The sequence below is a fragment of the Podarcis liolepis genome, assembly GCF_965112155.1.
Source record: "Podarcis liolepis genome assembly, chromosome: 16".
NCBI classification, from domain to species: Eukaryota; Metazoa; Chordata; class Lepidosauria; order Squamata; family Lacertidae; genus Podarcis; species Podarcis liolepis.
Genome location: NC_139567.1, coordinates 43,248,874 through 43,268,003, shown reverse-complemented (window position 1 = coordinate 43,268,003; position 19,130 = coordinate 43,248,874). Strand labels below are relative to the sequence as shown.

The following is a 19,130-nucleotide window of genomic DNA, read 5'->3' as shown; positions in this document are numbered from 1 at the left end:
AATTCTGCCTCTGGCTGTTGCAGGTGGCAGGAGAAGAAGTCCTACTTCCCAGACACTGAATGAAGTACTTTATTCTATCTATCCTGAATCTTCCAGCACTCAGCTTCACTCAATGTCCATGAATTCTAGAATTACAGTGGTACCTCGGGTTAAGTACTTAATTCGTTCCAGAGGTCTGTACTTAACCTGAAACTGTACTTAACCTGAAGCACCACTTTAGCTAATGGGGCCTCCTGCTGCTGCCGCGCCGCCAGAGCACGATTTCTGTTCTTATCCTGAAGCAAAGTTCTTAACCCGAGATACTATTTCTGGGTTAGCGGAGTCTGTAACCTGAAGCTTATGTAACCTGAAGTGTCTGTAACCCGAGGTACCACTGTACAAGAAAAGGAGGAAAAGTTTTCCTGTACCCATTTTCTTCTATCGCTTTTATACATGGAGGTAATTAAATTTGACCAGGAGGCAACACCGTCTTCTCAAAGCCAGTCCTTAACACTCTTTAATAAAACAAAACAAATAATAATCGCAAATCAAGTCAGTTCTTTGGGCATCCAAGGAAAGAAGACCTTCCTTTGCCCAGGGACTGGCCACTCAAAAGTTTCCCGCTACCCCTACAGCTCCGAGTATCGACTGACACCCGCCCAGCGCAAACAGGAGCGGATGATCAAAGAGTGACCCCGGCATGACTTTGGCGCTCCCAACTTGGTACTGCACAAAGTGGCCCCATTGTCCCCGTCTGCGACCCCTCGTTCTCCTTGCTTGAAAGCCCAATTTATCAAAAATAACCCAAGAAAGCTACCCATGGAAAATGTACAAAGCCGCCAGTGATAGCGCAGAACAATTGATTTGCTGATCGGTTGGGAGCCGGCGGCGGAGCGGAGCACACCCCAGCCACCCGATGAGCACTAACTACCAGTAGAGGTTTGCCAAGAGACTGGGTGGGATGGGGGGAAGATGGGGTCATGACTTGCTCCTTAAGAAGTGGCTGCTGGATCACGACCAAGGCCCACCTAGACCAGCATCCTGTTCTCACAGTGGCCAACCAGATGCCCCAATGGGAAAACGGCAAGCAGGATCCGGGCACAAGAGCAACTCTCCCCTCCTGGGGTTTCCAGCAACTGGGATTCAGAAACATCGCTACCTCCAGCCGTGAAGGCAGAGCTGAGCCAGCCTGGTTAGGAGCCATCAGTAGCCCTCTCCTCTTCCATGAATTTGCCTATTTCTCTTTTAAAGACATCTAGGCTGGTGGCCATCGCTGCCTCCCGTGCAAACAGGTCCCATAGTTCAACTCTGCGCTGCTCGTGGGAATATGAACTTGTTCTAGGATTTGGCAAACAATCAGAAGAACATGGGAAGAGCCCTGCATCTGGATCAGGCCACAGGGCGGTCCGTCTTGTCCAGTCTCCTGTCTCCAGCACCAAGGGCCTTCTGGAGGTTCCCTCATTGCGAGAAGTGAGGTTACAGGGAACCAGGCAGAGGGCCTTCTCGGTAGTGGCGCCCGCCCTGTGGAACGCCCTCCCTTCAGATGTAAAGGAAATAAGCAGCTATCTTATTTTTAAAAGATATCTGAAGGCAGCCCTGTTTAGGGAAGTTTTTAATATTTAATGCTGTATTGTTTTTAACACTTGATTGGGAGCCGCCCAGAGTGGCTGGGGAAATTCAGCCAGATGGGCAGGGTATAAATAATAAATTACTATTAATTATTATTATTATTATTATTATTATTATTATTATTATTATTATTATTATTATTATTATTTACAGTGGTGACTTAGATGCCCCAAAGGGAAGCCCGCAAGCAGGACTTGAGCCTTGCAGGAGCAGCTCTCTCCCCTCTTGAGAGCCCCCTCAACTGGTTCTCAGAGGCCCCAAACACTGTAGGGAGAATATAGTCACGATGGCGAGAAGCCACTGGTGCCTGCACCTGCCCTAAATTTGTCTAATCCTCTTAAAAGTGCATAGGAAGCTGTGTATGAACAACATGGGTTCATCTAGCCCAAGCAGCATCTCCTCTGACTGACAGCTGCCCTCCACAGTCTCTCAGGCCAGGGAGGGGTCTGCCCCACCCCCTGATTCAGAGATCCTTCCAACCACAGATGCCAGGAATCCAACCTAGGGTCTTCTGTATGCAAATACCTACTCTGCCAGGAAGATGTGGGCTGGCGGCTTCCAACTCTCCGTGGTTATTGATGTATTTATTTGCATTAATTTGTTCTGATTTTGTTCACGCTAAAGGGCCAGGAGGGGCACTGACTGCCCTCCCCTGCTTTGAATGCCAGGGCCTTCTGTTCATTTACCGTTCCCAGAGTTTCAGGAGAAGATGCCTGCCTGTTTGCTGAGTTCAACCATGAAGCTTTAAGAACAGGGATTCCCAAGGTTCTGAATTCTGAGCTCCACACCTCTCAAAGGAGGTGTGTATCAGCACTGTGTATCAAGTTCCCTAGTAAGAGCCGTAAGAGAGGGGAGGCACACAGAGAGGAGGAATGAGACGCCAAGGGCACTTTACTACAGCAAGGCACCCTAAGGCGTCAGCCACAGAGCAAGGAAAGGACATGTGTGCGAGACTTACCAGCCTGATGTTGTCCTCTGGACGGAGCAGCATGAACATTGCTTGGAGGTGTTGCTGGAGGTCACCTGGGATGGAGAAGGAAGGATCAAGGTGCAGAGCCTGTTTGGTACAGCGCTTAGAGTGTCAGTCTAAGACCAGGCTCAAATCCCACTTGGCCATGAAACTCTCACTGGGCGGTCTTGGGCCAGCGACTACCTCTCAGCTTAACCTACTTCACAGGGTTGTTGTGGGGGTTAAATGAGGAGTGGGGGAAGAACTATGTATACACTGCCTGGAGCTCCTTGGATAAAAAGGTGGGATATGAGAGCATTAAATCAAATGAACAAAACACAAATCTCTCCTCTAAACCCCAAACATTTACATGTTCAGGCTTCAAGGCCCATGGAGAAGGGGTCCAGCAAATATCAGCTTTGCTTACAAGGCCTTGCTACCATCTCCTCCTCCTGAACCCTGGGTCCTCTGGCACGTGCAGATGACAATGCAGAGAACTGCAGGATGGGGAAGGCAGCAAGATTCTTCCGCCTCCCCATCTTCAAACCGCAAAGGAAAGAGAGATTTTTTTTCGGAGGCTGCCAGGATTCCTCCTCACCACAAAGCCAGGCCAACACTGCCCCGCCGCTGTGGACACATCCCTGGGTGAGTGGAATTCTGGATCATGGACAGTTCACTGGGGCCAGCCCATCCATTAGGCAAACGGATATAATTGCCTCAGGTGGCGGCTGCCGCAAATGCTCACAGAGGCACCACCACAGTTCAGGAAGACCTTCCAGGCTGGGAACAGCATCCAAGAAAGGTGCAGAGCAGGGTATGAACGGGGAGAGTCCTGGGGGAGGCACCAGGGGCCATATTTCAAAGAATCATGGAATTACAGAGTTGGAAGGGACCACGAGGGTCATCTAGTCCAACCCCCTGCCATGCAGGAATCTTTTTGCTCAACACGGGGCTCAAACACACAACCCTGAGATTAAGAGTCTCCTGCTCTAACGACTGAACAATTTTACAGACAAACCTGCCCCACTGGCTCCAAGGCTCCCCTCGCCCCACATTATAGAAAGGTGTTGTAGGCTCATAATGTTTTGGAACAGTAAAACGAAATGTTAACATATGACCTTTTCTGGTTTGGGGAAACAGTCTTAAAGGAAGAAACGCCGCCGATTTAGTAAACAGTTCCAAAACAGGCTATCATCTGAAAAAGCCTGTTTACTTGAGCTGTACGCAGAACGTTCACAATGATTATACTGTATAATTACAGAAAGTAAAATAATGAGTTTTAATTTTATTTCAGTATTACTTGGGTATGGTTTGTTTGTGGGTAAAGCATAATTTCAGGGTGTTAATTATAGTAGAAGGTTAGACTTTACAAGAGATAACTATATTGCTGGATCTTACTTTTTGACAATGCGGAGGGGAAAACGACACCACTTATTACTGAAGGAGTGGTACTGAATTATTCCTTTGTATGCTTGCGGGATGTATATAAAATCTGAAAATACAAGTGCTTAGAGAAAGGCTTTCCCTAACCTGGTGCCCTCCAGCTCTTTTGGCTGATGGGAACTCTAACCCCAAACAGCTGGAGCACATCAGCCTGAGGCCATTTTCCTGGGCAGCCCAAAATAGGCAAAAAACCCAGGGAGAGACCTGAGTCTTTTTGATTCCGGGATGGGAGGAAGGTACAAGGAGGGGGGGGGTGTTACCTGCATGCTTGTTGCGCCGGTGGCTGATCCTGGGGGTCGAGGATCCATTTCCACGCGGGAGGAAGAGGGCGGCACCTTTTACCGTGAGAAAACTTTCGCTGATGCTGCAAAAGAGAAAAAGAGAGAGAGAGAGAATTAGCTAAAAGGGGAACAAAACCTCATATATATATATAGTCAGTTGGGGGAAAGCATGAAAGGTACTGGACCTAGAATAACGGAACTATTGTCATCAAAGTGGGGGAAGAACAGGGCATGAAATCAGCCTCCCCCTTTTTTATCACTCTGGGGGGCTTGGGGCAGAGTGGCTGTGGGGCTCACATGCGCCCCTCCATCACCAGTTCCCTCCCTACACACACACAGTCATCATAATGATGCAATCACCCTGAAGCAGCAGTGCTGTGCAGTGCTCAGAGAAGCAGGTCCACAGAGACCTGGGTCCAACCCTGCTCTGGGTTGACCTTGCGCCAGTCGCTCTCTTTGGGCCTCCCCTGCCTCGCAGGGTCGTTGCGAGGTTTTATTAAAAGGCAGAGGGACGGGGACATATGCAGCCTTGAGCACCCGGGGAGGAAAGGTGGGGTTGCAAATGTTCTTGCTATTTACGAGGGCCCCCCACAACAGAATAATAATAATTTTATATATATATATATATATATATATATATATATATATATATATATATGTTTTCGTAGATTTTCACGGGTACAGGAATGCAGGTTTTGGTGTCCTCGGGTGTCTTCCCGTGTAAAAGTTGGGGTGTCTAGGCGACGTTTCGACGAGGTCTCACTCGTCATCTTCAGGCTGGTGCTTTCGGCTTCTTGTTACTGGAACAGAGCGGGATCTCAGTGTTTGAGTTCCTATAAATACTGTAGAGGGGTGTGGTGTATTGCCTCAAAAGTTCTGGGCAGAGGGGAAGTTCCCAGGCTAGTGTTCTATATTTGCTTTCGTAGATTTTCACGGGTACAGGAATGCAAGTTTTGGTGTCTTCGGGTGTCTTCCCGTGTAAGAGTTGGGGTGTCTAGGCGACGTTTCGACGAGGTCTCACTCGTCATCTTCAGGCTGGTGCTTACGGCTTCTTGTTACTGGAACAGAGCAGGATCTCAGTGTTTGAGTTCCTATAAATACTGTTGAGGGGGTGTGGTGTATTCTGGGCAGAGAGGAAGTTCCCAGGATAGTGTGACTTTTCTTCTTTTGTTCCTTAATTACTTGAGGGATATCTTGAGTGATTTCTTGAGTGATATTCTGAGTACCACTTAGGAGGGTCATTAAGAGTGGATTAGTTGCTAAAGCTTTCGTGTCTTGACCTCTTGAGCTTGTGAAGAGTTTTTCTGAGAAGATGGCTGTACTGCACTTAGTTGTGCTCTGGCTTGGCTTCGTGTATAGGGGCGAGCTGTGGTTTTGTGCCCTGTGCCAGTCAGATCTGTGTAGGGATTGCAGGGGGGTGCAGCATCCGGAGGTGCCACTATGGTTTGGCTACTGGATGGTGTCTGTAATTTATCTGTGGAGAGGGTCTGGGTTTGGGTCTGGTGTGGTTGATTGGTGATGGCGTTCTGTGTGCCTCTGGTTCTGGTGTCGGTTTTTGTGGGGAGGGCTAATTTCCAGATGTCTGGCAGGCGGGACGTGTCGTCACGCTTGTTCATGTTGTGAGGGTGTTTCTCTATCTCGATGGCTTCCATGATTATTCTCTTGTGGTGATGTTCCATGTTAAAGAGCAATTTGGAATCTGCAAAATTAATTTCGTGTCCTGTTTCTTTCATGTGTTGGAAAAGAGAGGAAGTTTTTTCTTCTTTTTTGACGGCATTCTTGTGTTCTGCGATACGTGCATTTATTCGTCTGTTTGTTTGTCCAATGTACGTGGCTGGGCAGACTTTGCAGGGTATTTCATAGACCCCTTGGTTTTCCAACTGGATTTTATCTTTGGGGTTTCTGAGGATATTGGCTATTTTTTGGTTGGTGCAAAAGGCTGTTTTGATATTGTGTTTATGGAGGATTTTGCTAATTTTATCTGTAGTGCCCTTGATATAAGGAAGGAGGGCCATGCCATTGTTTTCTTCTGTGTCTTGGTTTTTGGGGGGTGTTTCTTTTTCTACCAAAAAAGAAACTCTTTTTATAGGTTTCTACCAACCTATAAAAACAGATCCCACCACCTATCTGGAAAAAACCACCAAATCCAAAATAAAAGCCTCTCCTATCAGTGAAGAAATCCAGCTAAGAATCATCCCCAGAGAAAAATCATCCAGATGCCCCAAACTCTACGGTCTCCCCAAGATACACAAAGAAGGAACACCACTCAGACCAATAGTCAGCTCCATAGGCTCACCTCTACAAAATCTCGCTAAATTTCTCGCTAAGCAACTTCAGCCCTATGCAAAATCCATCGCTTCACACGTTACTAACTCCTTCCAGTTCATAGAAACAATAAAGAAGCAAAACCTACATCCCGATGACCTACTTGTGAGCTTCGATGTTGTATCTCTCTTCACACAAGTGCCCATTAATGAAGCCTTGACAGCCATCCAAAACAAATACAATCCCCCCGAATACATCCTGGACCTGACCAACCACTGCCTAACCAACACGTACTTCATCCACAATGGACAAAGATACAAACAGATAGAAGGAGCACCTATGGGATCACCCCTCTCACCGGTCATCGCAAATCTGTACATGGAACACTTTGAAACCAATGCTTTAGACAAGTCAGAACACAAACCCAAACTTTGGCTCAGATATGTTGACGACACCTTTGTAATTTGGCCACACGGGAAAGAAAAACTAGATAGCTTCCTCACACATCTCAACAGCCTACACCCCAAAATACAATTCACTATGGAAATAGAAGCCAACAACCAACTTCCCTTCCTTGACGTCCTAATCTACAAAAAACCTGATGGCTCCCTAGGACACACCATCTACCGGAAAAAAACACACACCAACCGCTACTTACATGCACAATCACACCACCACCCTGCACAAATAAACTCCGTAGCCAAGACTCTCATCTCCAGAACCAAACGCCTGGCTGACAAAGACCACTTGACAACTGAGTTACAGAATCTCTCAAATGTGTTAATCGCCAATGGATACCAGCAAAACAGGGTTACGAAGCTAATCCAAAAAGAAACACCCCCCAAAAACCAAGACACAGAAGAAAACAATGGCATGGCCCTCCTTCCTTATATCAAGGGCACTACAGATAAAATTAGCAAAATCCTCCATAAACACAATATCAAAACAGCCTTTTGCACCAACCAAAAAATAGCCAATATCCTCAGAAACCCCAAAGATAAAATCCAGTTGGAAAACCAAGGGGTCTATGAAATACCCTGCAAAGTCTGCCCAGCCACGTACATTGGACAAACAAACAGACGAATAAATGCACGTATCGCAGAACACAAGAATGCCGTCAAAAAAGAAGAAAAAACTTCCTCTCTTTTCCAACACATGAAAGAAACAGGACACGAAATTAATTTTGCAGATTCCAAATTGCTCTTTAACATGGAACATCACCACAAGAGAATAATCATGGAAGCCATCGAGATAGAGAAACACCCTCACAACATGAACAAGCGTGACGACACGTCCCGCCTGCCAGACATCTGGAAATTAGCCCTCCCCACAAAAACCGACACCAGAACCAGAGGCACACAGAACGCCATCACCAATCAACCACACCAGACCCAAACCCAGACCCTCTCCACAGATAAATTACAGACACCATCCAGTAGCCAAACCATAGTGGCACCTCCGGATGCTACACCCCCCTGCAATCCCTACACAGATCTGACTGGCACAGGGCACAAAACCACAGCTCGCCCCTATACACGAAGCCAAGCCAGAGCACAACTAAGTGCAGTACAGCCATCTTCTCAGAAAAACTCTTCACAAGCTCAAGAGGTCAAGACACGAAAGCTTTAGCAACTAATCCACTCTTAATGACCCTCCTAAGTGGTACTCAGAATATCACTCAAGAAATCACTCAAGATATCCCTCAAGTAATTAAGGAACAAAAGAAGAAAAGTCACACTATCCTGGGAACTTCCTCTCTGCCCAGAATACACCACACCCCCTCAACAGTATTTATAGGAACTCAAACACTGAGATCCTGCTCTGTTCCAGTAACAAGAAGCCGTAAGCACCAGCCTGAAGATGACGAGTGAGACCTCGTCGAAACGTCGCCTAGACACCCCAACTCTTACACGGGAAGACACCCGAAGACACCAAAACTTGCATATATATATATATATATATATATATATATATATATATATATACCCTGCCCTCCCTGGGCTCAGGGCGGCTAACACCAATAAAATCACAATAAAAACATAATAGCGGGGAATAAAACCAATTTAAAATGCAGGTTAAAATGCAATTTTAAATGCAACCTCATTTTAAAGTAGCCGATAAATCAAGACCATAAGGGGAAGGAAACATAAGGGTCAGACTGAGTCCAAACCAAAGGCCAGGCAGAACAGTTCTGTCTTGCAGACCCTGCGGAAAGATGTCAAGTCCTGCAGGGCCCTAGTCTCTTGGGACAGAGCATTTCACCATGTCGGGGCCAGTACTGAAAAGGCCCTGGCCCTAGTTGAGACCAATCTAACCTTCCTTGAGGCTCGGGACCTCCAAAGTGTTGTTATTTGTGGACCTTAAGGTCCTCCGCGGGGCATATCAGGAGAGGCGGTCCCGTATGCTGAAATGTGGCCTCACCGAATGCGGGGTCAGACCATGATGGGGTTTGAGCGCATGAAGGGGACACAGGGTTGGCTTGGGGTGGAGAGGTAGGACCACAATGAGACTCTCTTGCACATACTGTATTTTTTGCTCTATAGGACACACCGGACCACAAGACGCACCTAGTTTTAGAGGGGGAGAACAAGAAAAAAAAAATGATCTCCCTCTCTGCGCAGGGGAATCCTGCTCTTGCAGTGCCCAAATGGGAAGCAGGCCAGCAGCAGTAACTCTTGCCACCGAGGGTCCTCAGTAAATGCCATTCAGAGGCCACGTGCCAGTCTGATGGGGATTTTGATGCCCAGGCAGCTCTGCAAATGTTCTGCAGCAGCAGCAGCCTGCCTTTCGGAAATAGTTCTTTAACAAACAAAAACCAAAAACCACCCAGACATTTAAGGTGGCTAGTTTCTCAAATGCCCTATTTTTATTTGAAAAGACATCTGCAATCCGTTGCGAAATCCATCACAGCTGCCCTGTCTGTGGTTAGAAGTCTCACTCTTCCGCAGAAGCCGGGGCCCACGCTCTCTCTCTCTCTCGCACACACAAAGTTGTTGCTGTTTTGCTTTGTGTTGTGTTTTTTTTATTTAAAAAGGGGTCAATCAGAAACCACGGTGCTAAGCGATCCAGACTCACCCCGGCACTGCCAAAAGGTCTCCCATGCTTTAAAAAGAGAGAGAGAAAAAAACTCAACTCGGCCAACATTTAAACGCTCCCAAGAGAGAGACCAGGAACCTCTCCTCCTGCCTCCCCTCCTTTTCCTTCTCATGTTTAATGAACCGGGCAAGTCGATTTGGCATCTTCAGTGGGGTTTATTTAAAGAAAGGGAAGTTTAATTAAAGCGCCCAGCCTGCTGCAAAAAGAAACCTATAAAATTTATTTATTTTTATTCTGAGAGGAGGGGAATTAGATAAAGAGCAGGCCAACTTTGCAAACGCTTCCTGGACAAATGCCTGGAAGGAAAGGCTCTTTGTTTTGTTTTTGCATTACTGCAATCTGTTGTGAGCTGCCCAGAAAATCATCTGATGGAAAAGTGCAGCGGAGCAGCTCCAGAAGAAATACTTTTAGGACCCTTAGGAAGTTCAGAAACAGGAAACACACAGTTTCAAAAGTACATGAGGTGATTTTTTTAATTAATAGGAATTATAGGGACTGAGACAGAAATGTGTTACTAGCGATGGCATGGCAGTGCCATTTAGTAGCCACTGATAGACCCTTTCCCTAATCAACCTTTCGAAGCTAATGATCACCACCACATCTTGTGGAAGTGAGTCCCAACGGCTAATGACTCTTTGCATCTTTCTAAACTAGGGGTGGGGGTGGCCAAATCTAGCTTCTGGTCAGCCACAGGGAACTGGACTAGATGTTCCCCCTCTGGCCTGATCCAGCAGCCAGGCTCACTTCTCATCTTCTTATGCACCCTTTAAGCAACTTGTAAGAAAAACACAGGACCAGTAACATGTCAAAAGCAGAGGCCGGCTAACAACGGTGCCACGGGCCATGAATCACCTTTCATTATTGTGGCTGAATCATCAACATTTATGACCTTATCTAAGCATTCTGTTTCCCACGTCACGGAATAAACACTGCCCCACCCCACCCCGGATGTTATCCAGCCACGGCTTCTCAAAAGCTCTGGGCACGAAGCCCACAATCCGGCGCACCTGAACCCCATCTCCAGGTGAGGAGCTCTAGACTTCTAGCGAGGAATCTTGCCTAGCATAACTTATAAAGAGACAGAGAAGAGAGGGCCAAGCCAAGTGGGATTTCTTTCAGGGTTGATCCACATCAGCTTCTAAACTGGCCTTTCTCAATCTGCCCCATTCTGGATGTTTAGGACTACAGTTCCCATCAGCCCCCAGGAAGGCTGCTTTAAACAGGTAACAATTTTGCAGTGCTGGTAAGAGGTGGATCCCCAGACCAGAGGTTTTTGGGCTCTGCTCCCAGGTGACATGCACAGCAGCTGGTCTACCTATTGGCTCCCTACCATAATTTGATGCTTCTCTTCTGCAAAATCTGCATCTTCTGCAAAGCTCAGCGTCTCATCTCCAGCCCCAAGTTTTTGTTCACATTTGCTCCAGACCTCTCTCCTTCCTTCCTCTCTCACCTTCTGTGCTGCCAAAAGTTAGACTGGGAGTTCCTTGGGGCAGAGCCCTCCTTTTGCTGCTGCTCTGCAATGCAACACACACACACACACACACACACACACACACACACACACACAATTTATCCCTTCCAGATCTCCTTGCCAACTTCAGAACTGGGTGGTTTCTTATCAGAAAACGTTCCAAAGGCTAACCAGTACACAGTCTCCAAAGAAGGCCCTTTTGGAGAGGCTAAGTTTTGCTCTTAAGAATGTGGAAAAACAGATTATTCGTGCATAACCAGAGGCAGGAGGTGAGAAGACCCGAGAAGGTCAAATGAAGACAAACAGAATGAACAGAAAAGCAGCAATTGTCTTCAACACAAAAACAGGAACCCAAAACGGGAGGGACAAGGAAGAAGACCCAAAGCAGATTATTATGGGGCAGAGTTGCAGAAATACAACCCAGCCTCGTAGCTCGCCTGGAGACAGGTGAAGCAGAACGCACACCTTTGCATCGGCTATGCAAATCTGAGCACGCCACGTATCAGCTTCAGAGATAAGCCCCAGGTGAACACTGGCACAGATTGCTTATTGCTCAAAAGGAAAGTTTGCACAGGAGGCATGTATATGAACGGCTGCAAATCCACAAAAACAGGATGTTGCACTGGTTGGAGGACTCCTCCCGCCCTTCACACCACAGGCTCTCGTTTTTCCACTTTCACCAAGTTTCTAGCCCTGATGATGTGCTTAGAAAGCTTGCAAGCTCTCCCTGTCTTCTTTTCAGCGCAGTTCAAAGACCTTCCTCTTTCAAGTAGCCGTTTAAGTAGTAATCTTTATCCCAGCCTGCATCTCTCATGGGAACTACTTTGCACACGTTTCTAAACTTTTGTTTCTAAACGTCTGTGCTGGTTTTATATAGATGGAATTGTTTTTAAATATGAAACTTTTTTTAAAAAAAGTTTACATGCTTTTCTTGTTTCGTGGTGGTTTTAGAACTGCGTTTCTGCAACCCGCCCTGGGATCTGATGGTAAAAAAGGCAGCTAAGAAGTTGAATGAATAAATGAAACATAAAGCCTGGTGAAATCCAAAAAGGTGAGAGGGGTGCCTGTGTGTGTGTGTGTGTGTATACACACGTGGGACGCGGGTGGCGCTGTGGGTAAAAGCCTCAGCGCCTAGGGCTTGCCGATCGAAAGGTCGGTGGTTCGAATCCCCGCGGCGGGGTGCGCTCCCGTTGCTCGGTCCCAGCGCCTGCCAACCTAGCAGTTCGAAAGCACCCTCGGGTGCAAGTAGATAAATAGGGACCGCTTACTGGCGGGAAGGTAAACAGCGTTTCCGTGTGCTGCGCTGGCTCGCCAGATGCAGCTTTGTCACGCTGGCCACGTGACCCGGAAGTGTCTCTGGACAGCGCTGGCCCTCGGCCTCTTGAGTGAGATGGGCGCACAACCCTAGAGTCTGTCAAGACTGGCCCGTACGGGCAGGGGTACCTTTACCTTTACCTTATGTATACACACACACACACACACACACACACACACACATATAAATACTGAGCTAAATGCAGCAGTGGTCTTAGTATAAGAAGGTTCCATTTCTTTCTTTCTTTAAGAAACATGAGGACTAGATTCTTGATCCGTCTCCACATAAGACGGCTTCCTACATTCCTGTTTAAATCAGCCCTTTAATCAGAACCATGTGGAGTACAGCATCTGATTTGCATGCAGAAGAGTCATTCCCCATTGGCATCTCCAGGTGGGACCCGAGGAAAGACTGGAGATTTGCTGCTAAGCAGTGCTGGCAATCCTGAGCTCGCTGGACCGGGAGGTCTGACTCAGCATAAGGCAGCTTCCTATGCGCCTGTGTACATAAGTAGGTTATTGGTGCAGAGAAAGGAGAGGAACTTGCTTCATTTTTCCATGATCCATGCAGGTCACAAAGTGTTGTTTTTTTCTTTCGTCTTCTGGGCATAGAATTTCAGCTGCCTTTGCAGGGTAAACACAGCTCTGAGCACACAGTGAGAGAGAGAGAGAGAGCCAGCAGCCTAGGAGCTGATGGGGCAAGAGGCGGGGGGAGAAGGGGAAGAGAAAGACGCCGCACGCGTCATTACGGAGCTGGGGAGAAAAAGAACAGGGAAGTGGAGCCTTCCGAGAACGGAAGTCCGGCCCCGCCAAGCGTGGGAAAGTCACGCCGGCTCACAGCTGCTTGATGCAAACATCTGCACGACCGCAGGTGCCTCGAAAACCCACAAGGCAATGGGGTGGGTTGCAGGGGCAGCTGTGCTAACTTGCCAACAAACAAGGTGGTCGCAGCACACGCAGAGAGAAAATAGGCTTTCATTGAAGCCCCAGGGCTGGGTACGACACCCCCTCTGCCAACCTGCCGCACTCCGGGTGCTGTGGGCTATAATTCTCATCGGCTGCAGCCACAAGACATCTGCACAAGTGCATCAGGAAGGGGGAAGGTGCTCTAGGGACTGGATATTGCACAAAGAGAATAAAGTGCTATAAAATTGATAAAAGGTACATTGTCACACACAAGCTCATCATTTTGCATCAAGACGGGTTGATCCAGCACAATACATACATGCCCCCAAAGCTGCCTCATAGCGAGGCAGGCCTTAAGTTCATACAGCTGGCCAGAGTTGAGAAAGTTATTTTGACTGGCAACCTGGACACACCCAGGCACTGGCAGGCAGGAGAGCAATAATAAATCTTATCAACATACAAAAAAACCCACAGAGATACGGTCTGGTTATGCAACAAATGTCTGCCACTGCTCTGAACCAAAGCCTGCTTGCTGACTCCAGGTGGAAAAGCTCCAGGGGAAGTTATTTCTGCAACACAGACATACAAATATTGCTGAGGGATTTTTGTTGCAGTCAAGATTAAATTTTTGATATGTACATTTTGCTGCTATCATTATCTTTGTATCTTTATTCTTAGATCTTATTATGACTTATGTGGGGATTGTTTAATTTTGTTGTATCTGTTTTGATATTTTTATTATTTTTTTTGCTGATGGCTACCGTATTTTTCGCTCTATAAGACGCACCAGACCACAAGACGCACCTAGTTTTTGGAGGAGGAAAACAAGGAAAAAAATATTCTGAATCTCAGAAGCCAGAACAGCAAGAGGGATCGCTGCGCAGTGAAAGCAGCAATCCCTCTTGCTGTTCTGGCTTCTGGGATAGCTGTGCAGCCTGCATTCACTCCATAACACACACACACATTTCCCCTTACTTTTTAGGAGGGAAAAAGTGAGTCTTATAGAGCAAAAAAATACGGTACTTTTGTCCTGTTTGTATAACTATGTAAATCTTTTCCTGTTGCAAGCCGCCTTGAGCATGGGTTTAACTATGGAAAGGCAGCATACAAATAAACAATGGTGACATTGAGCAAGCACCCAGAAGCACATGGCTTTTTCACAAGGGGGGGGCAGAGGGCAGGCTTCACCCATGCACCAGGAAATGGGTTGTTTTCAAATATATGAATCAGTTTTAAAAAAAATACTGAACAACAAAAACAGGCAACACAGAAGAGAAAACCCAACATCAACAACCAAGTAAGTTTGACACAAAGATATTTTGATAACAAAGCTAAAATATAAAATCATGTGCTAATGAAATGGATACAATTATAAATGGGGTATTAAAAACACAACTTTGTACAAAGAAAGAAAGAGACAGACAAAGGTCTTGCCTGTTCCTAGACGACACCAAATATATTCATATTTCAAAGGGATTTGCCACCTGTGTGACTGCAGTGCCATACATTAAATAACCCCAAAATAGAGGTGGAATCAGAAGGGTCATCAGTGTGACTCCTGAGCTGCTCGTATATTACATGCCAACTTCTTTGAGATAGAAATGAATATAACCCGCTTGAAGCAGTTACCTAGGGCAGTGTTTCCCAAACGTTTTTGGGCAACGGCACACCTGTTTACTGAAAAAAAATCTCGCGGCACACCACCATGAAAGCCCCGCCCCGTGACGTCAGCGCGCAGCGTCACGCCGGGAGGGACGCACAAAAGTGAAAGTTTTTTCCCTCGGCAGCTCCTCGAAAGGCTTCTCTCAGCTGCGCTCACTCCGCCTCGGAGAGGATTTCCCCTCCGGTCCCATGCCTTCGTTTGGGGCATCGCTCCGGCTGCTCCCTCTCCCGCCGCGCAGGAGCGATGCCTCTCTCTGGCTCTCCCTCCGCGCAGGCTGAGGGAGGGAGGGAGGGGCGCGTGTGACCCGTCTCTGCTGGGAGACCAAACCCAGCGAGGCAGAGTCGCGCGGAGGCGCCCAGGCAACGCTGCCGGCTGCGAGGAGGAGCGCCAGGCAGCAGCAGGAGGCGCGGCCTCTCCTCGCCGCCGCCGCCCCGCCTCTCGCCGCCCGACTCGCCCGCCTCCCTCCAGGCATCTCGCGGCACACGAGGCAACGTCTCACGGCACACTCGTGTGCCGCGGAACACCAGTTGGGAAACACTGACCTAGGGTATGGCATGAAGCCCTGAGCGATTATGAATCAAGCTGCTACCAGAAGACATGCAGTTAACTGTATAGATACAAGATCCATGCTACCTTTAGCAAAGTGGCACGTGAGTTAAAATTAATTTTTAAAATCTAAAAACAATTAAAGCTATTTCTACAAACACTAAAAAAAAAGTCTCTCCTATAGTTGTACAGCTAAGATTTTGCAAATGACTGGAACACACCCCAGGCGAAGTCTCCTTAAACAAAATACATCTTCAGCAGAAGCTATTTTTTTATTTATTGGTATTCCTCAGAAGTGCCGAGGAATAAGGTACATAAAACATACCAACAGAATTCAGTAAGAGTGCTAAAAATATGTACATACTCTTAATTTTTTTTGCAGCAAACCAATCAAAACAGAAAGAATATGCACTTCTTATTTATGAAACTTCCCTGGCCTGGGCAAGTCAAAGTGTTTCAACTGGCACCTGAAACCCAACAACATGGGAGTCAAGGAAGAACTGCATGTGTGGAGAGAAAAAGCCTGTCTCTGCATTTCTTTGTGAATCACAGATCTGGGTGCTCATGAGAGCGACTCATGCAACAGGAAGCTTTGAGAGCAGGCCACTCTGAATGCTGCCATCACACCAAACATGGTAAAGTTCCCCAACTCGGAGGAGAGAGAGTAGCAAGAGGCAAGGCTTAGAGAGCAATGACTCGTGCAGAGTTGCAGCAGGCAGCCTCCGTACGTCTTGAAAGATCCTTCTCTGCCCAGGACTAAGAAGAGCCCCTGCCAGCCAGAACACCCAGGCATAATAATAATAATAATAATAATAATAATAATAAATTTTATTTATATCCCGCCCTCCCCAGCCGAAGCTGGGCTCAGGGCGGCTAACAACAATAAAATAATCAAACAATCAAATAATCCAACATTCAAAAAAACATTTCATTATAAAGATTAATTAAAATCAAATTAATGGCAACCGTTAAGCAAAGTTCTGTGCAGGTTGCCAGAGGAGGGAGTCAGGCTGGGCCCTGACCAAAGGCCTGGTGGAACAACTCTGTCTTGCAGGCCCTGCGGAAAGATGTCAGGTCCCGCAGGGCCCTAGTCTCTTGTGACAGAGCGTTCCACCAGGTTGGAGCCGCAGCCGAGAAGGCCCTGGCTCTAGTTGAGGCCAGCCTAACCTCTCTGTGGCCTGGGACCTTCAGGATGTTTTTATTTGCAGACCGTAGGTTCCTCTGTGGGGCATACCAGGAGAGGCACATTGCTGCCCTCCAGATGCCACCAGCCCCAGCCTCTGCTAGCTGAGCCTGGTGAGGGGTTCAAAACATCAGCCGGGAGCCAGGTTGGTGGAGTCTGCAATGGGCAACAGCAGGGTGGACTGGCAAGCGGGTTGACCTGGTATGATGATGCTCCCAGCAAAAGTCACAAAATCCCAACATTTGTACCAGTCTATCTTCCCTGTAACATTTAGGACACATCAAAGAGCTTAGCATAGAATCATAGAGCTGGAAGGGACCCCCAAAGGTCATTTATTCCAACCCCCTGCACAATGCAGGAATCACAGCTAAAGAATCCCTGACAAGTGCCCATCCAACCTCTGCTTAAAAACCTCCAAGGAAGAAGAGTCTACCCCCCACCAAAGGAGGCAGCTCCACTGCCCAACAGATACTACTATCAGGAAGTTCCTCCTAACTTTTAGTTGAAATCTCCTTTCCTGCTACTTGGATTTTTTGGTGTGAACAAACATAAATTACAAGTTTCTCCCCCCCCCCCACTTTCTTTCTCTGCATGGTTTGCTGGAGACCATTTTTGCTCTCCAAAGGCGACCAGGAAAGCCCCCATCTCAAAACCCTACCAAGGCAAGACAAAACTAACCTAAACGTGGAGAGGATCTTTTGGGGGCTGGATATGCAAGGTTGCATTACAAAATGTGAGAGGGGCAACTATGATCCCACCTGCCAGTTCGGCCCCTTCAGGCAAATTAAAAAGCGAGACGCTCAACTGGAGACGTAACCCGGAGTCCCAGAAGAGCTCAGAGAGAGGCTAAAAGGAAGGGAAAGTGCCTGCATCTGGTCGCTTGCAGAAAATGCCTTTGGTCACACATTGCTAAGTGAGTCTAGGACACTGTAGTCACTCTGAATAGGACTGTAAGGCCGAGTCAAGGAGGTCAGGGTCTCGTCCCGCTCCATATTAGTCAGGGAGCCCAGAGCCAGCTATATTTAGGCGAAGCCATGCAAGGAACTCAGGCCCTTTCTCTAATTAGACTCAAGGTGAGGGGGAAATCTGAAGTCAGCACACACTTCTGAAAAGAGAAATCAGCCTGTCGATTCATGATTCCAAGCAAAGGGACGAGGAGGAGGGGGTGACCCAGGGAGAGGCGGGTTCAGCGAGGCGTGCAGAATTCCCAGGGAGGTAGATCAAGAGGCGCCTTCGTTTCAGCAGCACCCCAGCACTTCGTAAACCCTCCCTTGACATCAGAACCCCCTCGGACAAAGCCGTGGGTTGGGAGAGCGAGGCAGAAAAGGATTTGTGCTTTGAGGACTAGGCTCAGAGGCAGAGCATCTGCTCTGCATGTAGAAGGAAGGTCGCCAGATCAATCCCAAACCTCTCCAAACAGATCTGGGAAAGAAGCCTTTTCTGAAACCCCAGAGCGCTTCTGCCAGCTTCCCATGTTCCTGTTTCAGCCCTTTGTGTGGAGTCATGAGGACTAGCCTCTTGCTTTACTTTCAGGGGAAGGGCGGCAGCTCTATGGCAGAGCAGCTGGTTGGCAAGCAGAAGGTTCCCAGTTTGATCCCCTGCATCTCTAGGTAGCGCTGTGGAAAGTCAGCTCAGATGATACTAAGTGGTATGGACCAATGGTCTGATTCGGTATAAAGTAGCTCTGTCTACATTCTACCAATCACACACGCAAACAGCAGAACAGCTTGGAGGGTGACCCACATGGAAAATTAGGGTACATAGTGCGTCCCTGAAGCCGGCCTCAGTCCCAAGACTGAACTCTGTCTTTTCACACAAAAATGCCCTCCTAGTTTTGACCCTTCCTTCCCCACAAGCTCTCTAAGTTCAAGGGGTGGGTGGGTGTAGAAGAAAGTTGTTGCTGTTGTTGTTGAGAAATGGGAACCCTTGTTTATTGACTGCAAATTGCTTGTCTCTACAGGCAGGTCCTAATCTAACTTTCAGTTTCTCCTCTTCTATACATGCCAAACACCAAGGGAGATTGATTCTCTGAGTTAGATTCTACAAGCAGTGTTGATTTCAAAGGTGAGCACCATGCACTTGTAGATAATAATAATAATAATAATTTATTACTTATACCCCACCCAACTGGCTGGGTTTCCCCAGCCACTCTGGGCGGCTTCCAACTGAATATTAAAAACAATACAGCATCAAACATTAAAAACTTCCCTAAACAGGGCCACCTTCAGTTGTCTTTTAAAAGTAAAATAGTTGCTTATTGCCTTGACATCTGATGGGAGGGCGTTCTACAGAGCAAGCGCCACTACCGAGAAGGCCCTCTGCCTGGTTCCCTGTAACCTCACTTCTCACAGCGAGGGAACCGCCAGAAGGCCCTTGGCACTGGACCTCAGTGATCTATACAACAC

The 19,130-nt window shown here is 47.5% G+C and overlaps 1 protein-coding gene and 1 long non-coding RNA gene across 10 annotated transcripts in view; one reads left to right on the top strand and one right to left on the bottom strand.

Annotated features, from left to right (window-relative positions):
- The window catches only part of SSH2 (slingshot protein phosphatase 2), a 129,997-nt gene that overhangs the window by 33,403 nt on the left and 77,464 nt on the right, over positions 1-19,130 (bottom strand). For all 7 annotated transcript variants that reach the window (XM_083479755.1, XM_083479756.1, XM_083479754.1 and 4 more), the window contains 2 exons: positions 4,261-4,364; positions 2,567-2,631 (listed from right to left, as the gene is read on the bottom strand). In XM_083479755.1, the coding sequence (XP_083335881.1) occupies positions 2,567-2,631; positions 4,261-4,364 (169 nt within the window). The remainder of the gene's footprint in view (positions 1-2,566; positions 2,632-4,260; positions 4,365-19,130) is intronic.
- Positions 1-19,130, top strand: part of LOC310695531 — a 31,611-nt gene that overhangs the window by 7,867 nt on the left and 4,614 nt on the right. Inside the window, exons 2-3 of one of the 3 annotated variants that reach the window (XR_014520125.1) lie at positions 12,065-12,164; positions 18,686-18,789. This is a non-coding gene — a long non-coding RNA (uncharacterized lncRNA). Of the gene's footprint in view, positions 1-12,064; positions 12,165-15,977; positions 16,178-18,685; positions 18,790-19,130 lie in introns of those variants that run through there. The other 2 variants (XR_014520127.1, XR_014520126.1) reach the window with 2 other exon arrangements.